The following is an 11,374-nucleotide window of genomic DNA, read 5'->3' as shown; positions in this document are numbered from 1 at the left end:
CCTGATGGGGTGAGGTGCATCTCGCTGGTTTATCGTCCGAGCCCCGCCCGACGCAGTGGGTCTTGACGATTTCCTGCAGCCCAGGGAAATACGGGCGTCCCAGCCGGTGGCCGAGCACCGGCAAGGGCGGGAACCTTCAGGATTAAATAGACAGAGTCTCGCTCTGTCGCCCAGGCTGGACTGCAGTGGCGCGATTTCGGCTCACTGCAACTTCTGTCTCCCGGGTTCAAGCACTTCTCCAGCTTCAGCCTCTCAAGTATCTAGGACTACAGGTGCGCGCGAACACGCCCAGCTTTATTAATTTTTTTGTAGGGACGGGGTTTCACTATATTGCCCAGGTTGGACAGTTTTTTGTTTTTTCTTTTTTGAGACGGACTCTCGCTCTGTCGCCAAGCTGTCTTAGCCTCCTCAGCAGCTTGGACTACAGGCGTGCGCCACCATGCCTGGCTAATTTTGGTTTTTTTAGTAGAGACGGGGTTTCACCCTGTTGGTCAGGCTGGTCTAGATCTCCTGACCTCGTGATCCGCCTGCCCTGGCCTCCCAAAGTGCTGGGATTACAGGCGTGAGCCACTGAACCCAGTTAGAAGTTTTTTTTTTTTTTTTCTTTTGGACTAAGTACTTCCATGTACATCAGATGTTAACGACTTTGATCCTAACAAAGATGAGGAAATTGAGGCTCAAAGATGTGTCCTGGCCTGGTTCAGTGGCTTATGCCTGTAATCCCAGCATTTTGGGAGGCCGAGGGGGAGAGATCACTTGAAGTCGGGAATTGGAGACCCCCATCTATACAAAAAAAAAAAAATAGCTGGGTTTGGTGGCGAGCATCTGTAGGCCCACTGAGAGGGGAAGCCAGTTGGACTTCCTGGGTGGAGTGGGGACTTGGCCTTTTCTGTCTTACAAGAGGTTTGTAAAAATGCACCAATCAGCGCTCTGTAGCTAGCAAGAGGTTTGTAAAATGCACCAATCAGCGCTCTGTAAAATGGACCAATCAGCAGGATACTAAAAGTAGCCAATCGCAGGGAAGATGGAGAAAAGGGCATTCTGATATGACAGAACTAGGACATGGGAGGGGACAAATAAGGGATTAAAAGCTGGCCACCCCTGCCAGCAGCGGCAACCCGTTGAGGTCCCATTCCATGCTGTGGAAGGTTTGTTCTTTTGCGCTTCACAATAAGTCTTGCTGCTACTCACTCTGGGTCCGTGCCATCTTTAAGAGCTGTAACACTCACCGCGAAGGTCCGCAGCTGCATTCTTGAAGTCAGGGAGACCAAGAACCCACCGGAAGGAACCAACTCCTGACACACCACTTACTCAGGAGGCTGAGGTCAGAGGATCCTTTGAGCCCAGGAGGTCAAGACTGCAGTGAGATATGACCAGACCACTGCACTCTAGCCTGGGTAGAGCAAGAGCCTATCTCTAAAACAAAGTGCCTTGGTTGATGTCAAGCTGCTGGTGACTTGCAACTTGCATAAAATGAGGATCGCTTGAGCCCAGGAGTTCCAGACCAGCCTGAGCAACATAGTGAGACTGTGTCTCCATACAAAATTTAATTTTTTTTTTTTTTTTTTTTTGAGATGGAGTCTCGTTCGGCTTCAAGCAATTCTCCTGTCTCAGCCTCCCGAGTAACTGGGATTACGCCTCCTGAGTAGCTGGGATTACAGGTGCATGTCACCACACCCGGCTAATTTTTTGTATTTTTAGTAGAGACGGGGTTTCACCATGTTAGCCAGGATGGTCTTGGACTCCTGACCTTGGCTCACTGCAACCTCCGCCTCCTGGGTTCAAGCAACCCTGGTCCCCACCACACGCCCAAAAAAACCAAACACTATCAATCCAGGCATGTTTAATAACTGCACATAAAAATGTCACCTATGGTGCCAGGTGCGGTGGCTCACACCTGTAATCCCAGCACTTTGGGAGGCCAAGGTGGGTGGATCACCCGAGGTCGGGAGTTCAAGACCAGCCTGACTAACATGGAGAAACCCCATCTCTACTAAAAATTACCAAATTAGCCGGGCATGGTGGCTTATGCCTGTAATCACAGCTACATCGGAGGCTGAGGCAGGAGAATCGCTTGAACCCGGGAGGCAGAGGTTCGGGTAAGCCAAGATCGCACCACTGACTCCAGCCTGGGCAACGGGCAAAACTCCATCTCAAAAAAAAAAAAAAAAGAAACTAGTCATCTTGGCTATCTCTAGAGAGAAAAATGAATGTAGAAAGAGAATGAGAGGAAGACTTTAAGTGCCCTTCTGAATTTTGACTCGTGCAAATGTGTTAATCTATTTAAGAAATAAAGTATTGAAATGCAAAAGGTATTTATAAATAATTCAAGCCGGTTGTGGTGGCTCACCCCTGTAATCCCAGCACTTTGGGAGGCCAAGGCAGGCAGATCACAAGGTCAGGAGATCGAGAGCATCCTGGCTAACATGGTGAAACCCCGTCTCTACTAAAAATACAAAAAATTAGCCAGGTGTGGTGGCGCATGCCTGTAATCCCAGCTACTCGGGAGGCTGAGGCAGGAGAATCACTTGAACCTGGGAGGCAGAGGCTGCAGTGAGCCGAGATCCCACCACTGCACTCCAGCCTGGGCAACAAAGTGAGATTCCGTCTCAAAATAAATAAATACAAATAAATAAATAAATAATTCAAATGGCAGTAAATATATTAGAAAAGAATGGATATCCACCTTAAATTTTTTTTTTTTTTTGGGGGGGACGGGCTGTCTCTGTCACTGAGGTGCTGAAGTGCAATGGCACAATCATAACTCACTGCAGCCCCAACCTCTTGAACTCAAGTGATCCTCCGGTCTCAGCCTGCTGAGTAGTTGAGACTACAGGCATGTACCACCATGCCTAGCTAATTTTACTTTATTTTTTGCAGAGACGGGGTAAAAAGGGCAGGCCAGTCTTGAACTCCTGGATTCAAGTGATGCTCTTACCTTGGCCTCCCAAAATGCTGGGATTACAGGCGTGAAGCACCATGCCCATCTGTAGCAACTTTCATAGACATTAAACAACTTTATAAGGGCAATCAAATTAAGCCATAGGTGCAAAATCCTATACTACCTCACTCACACACAAAACACAGGCAATGCAAACATTCACCTGGGGTTCGGTCCTAGATAGGAAGCTACTTACAATGCAAGATTTTAGGTTCCCTGAAAAGAGACCTTTAACTTCTAAATATCTTCTCATCTCTTTGCAGATGCTGCAATTTCACAGCAGTTCCTTCCTTCGCGCCTGTAAAACAGTGGCAACAGTAACTCTTCTCCTGCCTGCCCATCAACTTTGTAAAGGGCGCGGGGCACGGGGGTGGGGCTTGGGAACTATAAGGCACCATATGAAAATATGAAAAGGAGAGATTGGCCGGGCGCGGTGGCTCCCGCCTGTAATCCCAGCACTGGGAGGCCGAGGCAGGAGCATCACCTGAGGTCAGGAGTTCGAGACCAGCCTGGGCAACATGGGGAAACCCTGTCTCTACTAAAAATACAAAATAAGCTGGGCGTGGTGAGCGTGCCTGTAATTCCAGCTACTCAAGAGACTGAGGCAGGATAATTGCTAGAACCTGGGAGCAGAGGTTACAGTGAGCTGAGATCGTGCCATTGCCCTCCAGACTGGGCAACAGAGCGAGACTCTGTCTCAGAAAAAAAAAAAAAATCAGGAGAGATTATTACTGAGAGATGGGGTCTCACTGTGTTCCCGAGGCTGGAGTGCAATGGCACGATCCCGGCTCACTGCAACCTCAGCCTCCAGGGTTCAAGTGATTCTCCTGCCTCAGCTTCTCAAGTAGCTGGGATTACAGGCTTGCGCCACCACGCCCAGCTAAGTTATTGTATTTTTAGTAGAGACGGGGTTTCACCATGTTGGCCAGGCTGGTCTCGAACTCCTGGCCTCAGGTGATCCACCCACTTCGGCCTCCCAAAGTGCTGGCATCACAGGTGTGAGTCACCGAGCCCGGCCAAGGGAGGGTATTACAAATAGACGGGGGGGGGGGGAGTCTCGCTATGTTGCCCAGGCTGGTCTCGAACTCTTGTGCTCAAGCTATCCTGCTTCCTTAGCCTGTCCATTCGCTAGGCTTACAAGCATGGGACCCCGCGCCTGGCTTAAAAGAGGTATCATTAAGGATGAGAACCCCATGGCCAGGGAAGCCCTGTGTAAGCAACGCCCCTTCCTTCAAAGGGATGCCCCGCTCCCTCCGCCCACCCCCAGCCTTCCTGCCGGGGCTCCAGAGGACACGACTCCCGGCTCTGCCACCTTCTGATAGGCTCGCGAGACCGAGGCTGCAAAGGGAGCCGCGCCCCCAATGGCGAACCGGCGAGTCCCGCGCGCCACCTCCTGGGAGATGTAGTCCTGGGAGCCGATGATCCCCGCGCCTCCCGGGTGTGACGTTGAAGATATCGGCCTTCTGAGCCGACTGCGGTGGTCAAGAGGTGGGTGTCTTTGGAAAGTGGGTAGTGAGAGTAGCGAGGATGCGGGTGAAGAAAACCTAAGGGCCCCAAATTCAACATAAGCGAGGTTTGCGAGCTCTCAGCAAGGTACAGACCTACTTCGAATCGGGGCGCAGAGCTTTGGCGGGGGGGAAGGCGCATGCTCCCCGGCCAATCAGACACGAGCAACCTCAGCCCAACCCCTGAGGCCGCTCCTCCTTCCCCGCCCCACTGAAAGGGGAGGAGCTTGGGCTGTTTCAATGGCTTTGGGTTGGAGCAGGGGAGAGGGTGGCTCCATTTGCCTCCTCGCTTTGATGATGCTGTGCGAGCGGCTTCGGGGGCCCTGGGGACGTGCGAGTCACTGAGGGTGGCCTGGGACTCGGGGCCCGCGTCCATCTCCACGCCGATTGGTCCGCCCTGCCTGCGAGGCGAGGTCCTCCGGGATTCCTAGAGAGGACGCGGAAGTGCTTCGGGGGGGTGGGATCTAACCGTTTAACCCCGTTGGACAAGGCAAGATTGGACTTGGTTACTTCCGGCGAGGAAGTATTGGGAAGTGTCGGCTTCGGTTTCTCTCGGTGGGAAGAACCGCTTCTTCCCAGCTTCGGCTGCGGGGAGCTTGATGTTCCAGGAGAGCTCCCCTAGAGTGGGGCCTTGAGGGGAGGGGGCAGGGGCTTCGTGACTGGACGGGGTTCCTGTCCCTAACCTTGACCGGGCCACATTCTCTGTATCTCTGGGTCAGGGGCCATTCTGAGGAATCCAGGTTCAGATGTGTACCTTATAAACGCTGCTTCTCTTTGGGACCGATGGAGTCTCCCCTTGGCCTGTCAAGCTCTTGTAGGTTAGAGGACAGGCTCAGTTTTGACCATTATAATGATTTTCACCCGTATTCAGACTTAAGTTTGTCTTATGGTAGAGAGAAGGAGCGGCTGCGTCTGGACTAGTCTTGTCCCGTTGTTTATATGGAATGTAAAGTTCTTCACTCTAAAACTGTGTTTTAGGTTGGGCCTGATGTTAGATTTGTATGGCTCTCTAATACACTTTTTAAATGTTGGGGATATTCCTTATTATCATTTTGTGGGTGAAGTGATGGCTACCTTGTAGTCCTTATTTTTAAGTAATTACTTTGAGTGGTCATCTTTAGTATAGATGACCTCTTTGCCATCTGTCTTTGCTAATAATGATTCCCAATACATCAGTAGGTTGCATGCTACTGAAAGTGTCCTTCAGAAGATCTTAAAGAGCAGAAAACCAATTGGTTCAGTGTAACACAGCTAGCCTCGAGGGACTTCCCTCTGAGTTGGAATGATAATGACCGAATCCCGGGAAGTTATAGACTTAGACCCCCCAGCTGAGACTTCCCAGGAGCAGGAAGACCTTCTCATAGTGAAGGTGGAAGAAGAAGACTGCACCTGGATGCAGGAGTACAACCCTCCAACGTTTGAGACTTTTTACCAGCGCTTCAGGCACTTCCAGTACCATGAGGCTTCAGGACCCCGGGAAGCTCTCAGCCAACTCCGGGTGCTCTGCTGTGAGTGGCTGAGGCCTGAGCTGCACACAAAGGAGCAGATCCTGGAGCTGCTGGTGCTGGAGCAGTTCCTGACCATCCTGCCTGAAGAGTTCCAGCCCTGGGTGAGAGAGCATCACCCTGAAAGTGGAGAAGAGGCGGTGGCCGTGATAGAAAATATACAGCGAGAACTTGAGGAACGCAGACAGCAGGTGAGTCAAAGAGAAGCTATATGAGCAATGCAGGAGAGGAGTGAACGATCTGCTGAGCAGGGGTGAGATTCTTAGTTCTCTGGTGCTTCATTCATATTCTTTTGTTCTCCTGGGATTAGGTACCCTGTGACTTCCTGCCACTCCAGCAAAGAGAAGCAATATCCAGTGTGTTAACCTGTAGAAGACAATCTGCGATTTTATTTATTTTTAAATTACTGTATTTATTTATTTATTATTGAGACGGAGTCTCTCTCTGTCGCCCAGGCTGGAGTGCAGTGTGGCAATCTCGGCTCACCGCAAGCTCCGCCTCCCGGGTTCCCGCCATTCTCCCGCCTCAGCCTCCGGAGTAGCTGGGACTGTGGGCGCCCGCCACCACGCCTGGCTAATTTTATTTTTTTATTTTTTATTTTTTATTTTTGTATTTTTAGTAGAGACGGGGTTTCACTGTTGTAGCCAGGATGGTCTCGATCTCCTGACCTCGTGATCCTCCCACCTCGGCCTCCCAAAGTGCTGGGATTACAGGCGTGAGCCACCATGCCCGGCCACTGTTTATTTTTTGAGTGACATGATACAAAATTCAAAGAGGTACATAAGGTTATAATGAAAAGTAAGTTTTCCTCCCATCCCCAATTTCTCTCAACTGCCTAGTTCTCACCTGTGTATTCTTACAGAGCTGTACTATATTCTGTATGTATAAGCATATATATGTTTCATACTTTGGAAAAACGCAATTGTCTTTTAAGTCACTGTGCACTTCTGCCTCTTTTTTCTTATATCTTGGTTTCTTCCATGCCACTGCCATTACAGCTATCTCGCTCTTTGAAATTGCATTGTATTAACTTTTATGGAAGGAGTTTGAGTTGTTCCATTTAAATTGTTCCTTGAGATTGTTTCTTTTTTTTTTTTTTTTTTTGAGACGGAGTCTCGCTCTGTCACCCAAGCTGGAGTGCTGTGGCCGGATCTCAGCTCACTGCAAGCTCCGCCTCCCGGGTTCACGCCATTCTCCTGCCTCCGCCTCCCGAGTAGCTGGGACTACAGGCGCCCGCCACCTCCCCCGGCTAGTTTTTTGTATTTTTTAGTAGAGATTCGGTTTCACCGTGTTAGCCAGGATGGTCTCGATCTCCTGACCGCATGATCAGCCCGCCTTGGCCTCCCAAAGAGCTAGGATTACAGGCATGAGTCACCGCACCTGGCTTAACCATCCCACTTTCTTTTCTTTTTTTTTTTTTTTTTTGAGACGGAGTCTCACTCTGTCGCCCAGGGAGTGCAATGGCCCGATCTCAGCTCACTGCAAGCTCCGCCTCCCGGGTTCACGCCATTCTCCTGCCTCAGCCTCCCGAGTAGCTGGGACTACAGGCGCCCGCCACCTCCCCCGGCTAGTTTTTTGTATTTTTAGTAGAGACGGGGGTTTCACCGTGTTAGCCAGGATGGTCTCGATCTCCTGACCTCGTGATCCGCCCGCCTCGGCCTCCCAAAGTGCTGGGATTACAGGCTTGAGCCACCGCGCCCGGCCTCCTTGAGATTGTTTCTAAATTTGTATTATAACAAACTTTGCTGCAATGAATATTTCACGTATGTATGAATATATATACGTATGTAATATACATATGTATGTGTATATATACATATGGGCTGGGCACGATGGCTCACACCTGTAATCCCAGCACTTTGGGAACCTGAGGTGGGAGAATCACTTAAAACCAGGAGTTCCGGCGGGGCGCGGTGGCTCAAGCCTGTAATCCCAGCCTTTAATCCCAGCACTTTGGGCTGAGGCAGGAGAATGGCGTAAACCCGGGAGGTGGAGCTTGCAGTGAGCTGAAATCCGGCCACTGCACTCCAGCCTGGGCGACAGAGCAAGACTTTGTCTCAAAAAAAAAAAAAAACAAAAACCAGGAGTTCCACACCAGCCTGGGTAACAGAGCGAGACCCCATCTCCACCAGAGCGAGACCCCATCTCCACCAGAAAAACCAAACAAAACATTAGCTGGGTGTGGTGGCATGCACTTATACTTCCAACTACTCAGGAGGCCAAGGCAGCAGGATCCCTTGAGCCTGGGAGTTTGAGGCTGCAGTGAGCTGTGATTTTGCCACTGCATTCCAGCCTATGTGACAGAGCCATACCCTATTTCAAAAAAAAAGTAAAAAGTTAAAAAATTTAAATTGAAAAAATATATGTGTATAAAATTAACTGTAGAAGGAGTGCTTGAAACTCACAATTGTTGGCTTAGATGTACATTTGTAGGCTGGGCACGGTGGCTCATGCCTGTAATCCCAGCACTTTGGGAGGTCAAGGTGGGCGGTTCATGAGGTCAGGAGATCGAGACCATCCTGGCCAACATGGTGAAACCCCGTCTCTACTAAAAATACAACAATTAGCTGGGTGAGGTGGCACGTAATCCCAGCCACTCGGGAGGCTGAGGCAAGAGAATTGCTTGAACCCAGGAGTCAGAGGTTGCAGCGAGCCAAGATTCTGCCACTGCACTCCAGCCTGGCGACAGAGTGAGACTCCATCTCAAAAAAAAAGTACATTTGTAATTTTGATAGCTGTTGACAGGCTTGTTCCCTCATAGAGGGTTTAACAATTTAGAGTACCACCAACAATGTATGAGAGAAATTTTGTGGCCATAACCTGATAGCACAATGTTACCAAAATTTGTGATAATTGCCAGTACATAAGATGCAGTATTGGCCGGGCACAGTGGCTCACGCCTGTAATCCCTGCACTTTGGGAGGCTGAGGCAGGTGGATCACGAGATCAGATCGAGACCATCCTGGTCAACATGGTGAAACCCCGTCTCTACCAAAAATACAAAAATTAGCCCTGTGTGGTGGCATGCGCCTGTAGTCTCAGCTACTCGGGAGGCTGAGGCAGGAGAATCACTTGAACCCGGGGGGCAGAGGTTGCAGTGAGCCAAGATTGCACCACTGCACTCCAGCCTGGACGACAGAGTGAGACTCTGTCTCAAAAAAAAAAAAAGAAGATTCAATATTTTATTTCTGTGAAATTTCTTTCTTTTTTTTTGAGACAGGGTCTTACTCTGTCGCCCAGACTGTAGTGCAATGGTGCAGTCTCGGCTCACTGCACTCTCCACCTCCCAGGCTCATGCGATTCTCCTGCCTCAGCCTCCCACTACCGCCTGACTAATTTTTTTAGTTTTTTAATTTTTATTTTTTTGAGATGGAGTCTCGCTCTGTCTCCCAGGCCAGAGTGCAGTGGCGCAATCTCGTCTCACTGCAACCTCTGCCTCCCGGGTTCAAGTGATTCTCCTGCCTCAGCCTCCTGAATAACTGGGATTACAGACATGCACCACCACACCCAACTAATTTTTGTATTTTTAGTAGAGATGGGGTTTCACCATGTTGGCAAGGCTGGTCTTGAACTCCTGACCTCAGGTGATCCTCCTGCCTTTGCCTCCCAAAGTACTAGGATTACAGGCATGAGCCACCATGACTGGCTTAATTTTTGTATTTTTAATAGAGATGGTGTTTCACCATGTTGGCCAGGATGTTCTCAAACTCCCAACCTCAGGTGATCCACCTACTTTGGCCTCCCAAAGTGCTAGGATTATAGGTGTGAGCCACCACGCCTGGCCATTTCTGTGAAATTTCAATTGGAATTTCTTTTGTTTGACCACAGCATATATATATATATATATTTTTTTTTTTTTTTTTTTTTTTTTTTTTTTTGAGATGGAGTCTTACTCTGTCGCCCAGGCTGGAGTGCAGTGGCCGGATCTCAGCTCACTGCAACCTCCGCCTCCCGGGTTCACGCCTTTCTCCTGCCTCAGCCTCCCGAGTAGCTGGGACCACAGGCGCCTGCCACCTCGTTCGGCTAATTTTTTGTATTTTTAGTAGAGACGGGGTTTCACCGTGTTAGCCAGGATGGTCTCGATCTCCTGACCTCGTGATCCGCCCATCTCGGCCTCCCAAAGTGCTGGGATTACAGGCTTGAGCCACCGCGCCCGGCCCACAGCATATATTTTTAAGGATTATTTGTATGCCCTTTCCTGTGGTGAATTATCTGTTTATATTCCTTATCTATTTTTTTTACCTATTAGAAACAATAAGCATTGTGTCTGTCATATGAGTTGTAAGCATTATTTTTCCAGTTTGTTGTTTGTCTTTGCTTGTGGAGATTTTTGTTTTTAATGTTTTCTTTTTTTAGAGATAGGGCCTCACTCCATTATCCAGGCTGGGGTATAGTGGCACGATCATAGCTCACTGCAGTCTTGAACTCCTGGCCTCAAGTGATCCTCTTGAGTAGCTAGGACTACAGGCACTTGCCACCACATACAGCTAAACTAAAAAAAAATTTTTTTGTAGATGAGGTCTTGCCAAGTTGCCTAGGCTGGTCTGGAACTCCCGGGCTCAAGGGATCCTCCTGCGTTGCCCTCCCAAGGTGCTGGGATTACAGGTGTGAGCCACTGTGCCCAGCCAGGTTTAAAAGTTTTTTTTTTTTTTTTTTTTTTTTTTTAGACGGAGTCTTGCTCTGTCACCCAGGCTGGAGTGCAGTGGCCTGATCTCGGCTCACTGCAACCTCTGCCTCCTGGGTTGATTCTCCTGCCTCAGTCTCCTGAAGGTTTTAACATTTTTATACAGTTAGTTAAGTATTTTATTTTATGGTTAATGGATTTTGTTTATTTTTTATTTTTATTTATTTAATTTAGTTATTATTATTATTTTTGAGACGGAGTTTCACTCTTGTTGTCTAGGCTGGAGTACAGTGGCATAATCTCGGCTCACTGCAACTTCCGCCTGCCAGGTTCAAGCAATTCTCCTGCCTCAGCCTCCTGAGTAGCTGGGATTACAAGCATGTGCCACTACACCCGGCTAACTTTGTGTTTTTGGTAGAGATGGGGTTTATCCATGTTGGTCAGGCTGGTCCTGAACTCTTTACCTCAGGTGATCTGCCCGCCTTGGCCTCCCAAAATGCTAGGATTGCAGGCGTGAGCCACCGCTCCCGGCCTGTTTATTTATATTTTTGAGACAGAATCTTGCTGTCACCCAGGCTGGAGTGCATTGGTGCAATCTCAGCTCACTGCAACCTCTGCCTCCCAGGCTCAAGCCATCCTTATACTTCAGCTTCCCTTGGAGCTGGGACTATAGATGTACACCACCAGACCTGGCTCATTTTTGTATTTTTAGTAGAGGCATGGTCTCGCCATGTTGCCCAGGCTGGTCTCGAACTCCTGAACTCAAGTCATCCACCTGCTTCTGCCTCCCAATGTGTTG

General features: G+C 49.2%; 1 protein-coding gene across 7 annotated transcripts in view; it reads left to right on the top strand.

The window, feature by feature from the left end:
- The first annotated feature begins 71 nt into the window (after window positions 1-71).
- ZKSCAN5 (zinc finger with KRAB and SCAN domains 5) overlaps window positions 72-11,374 on the top strand; it is a 35,150-nt gene continuing 23,847 nt past the window's right edge. For 2 of the 7 annotated variants that reach the window (XM_010375781.2, XM_030932589.1), the window contains exon 1: window positions 4,462-6,142. In XM_010375781.2, coding sequence (XP_010374083.1) covers window positions 5,729-6,142 — 414 coding nt within the window. In that variant the 5' untranslated portion in view covers window positions 4,462-5,728. Of the gene's footprint in view, window positions 273-3,204; window positions 3,290-4,001; window positions 4,430-4,459; window positions 6,143-6,589; window positions 6,750-11,374 lie in introns of those variants that run through there. The other 5 variants (XM_030932588.1, XM_030932587.1, XM_010375780.2 and 2 more) reach the window with 5 other exon arrangements.

Source organism: Rhinopithecus roxellana, chromosome 6 (assembly GCF_007565055.1).
Source record: "Rhinopithecus roxellana isolate Shanxi Qingling chromosome 6, ASM756505v1, whole genome shotgun sequence".
Lineage (NCBI taxonomy): Eukaryota > Metazoa > Chordata > Mammalia > Primates > Cercopithecidae > Rhinopithecus > Rhinopithecus roxellana.
This window is presented reverse-complemented; position numbering and strand designations above follow the sequence as displayed.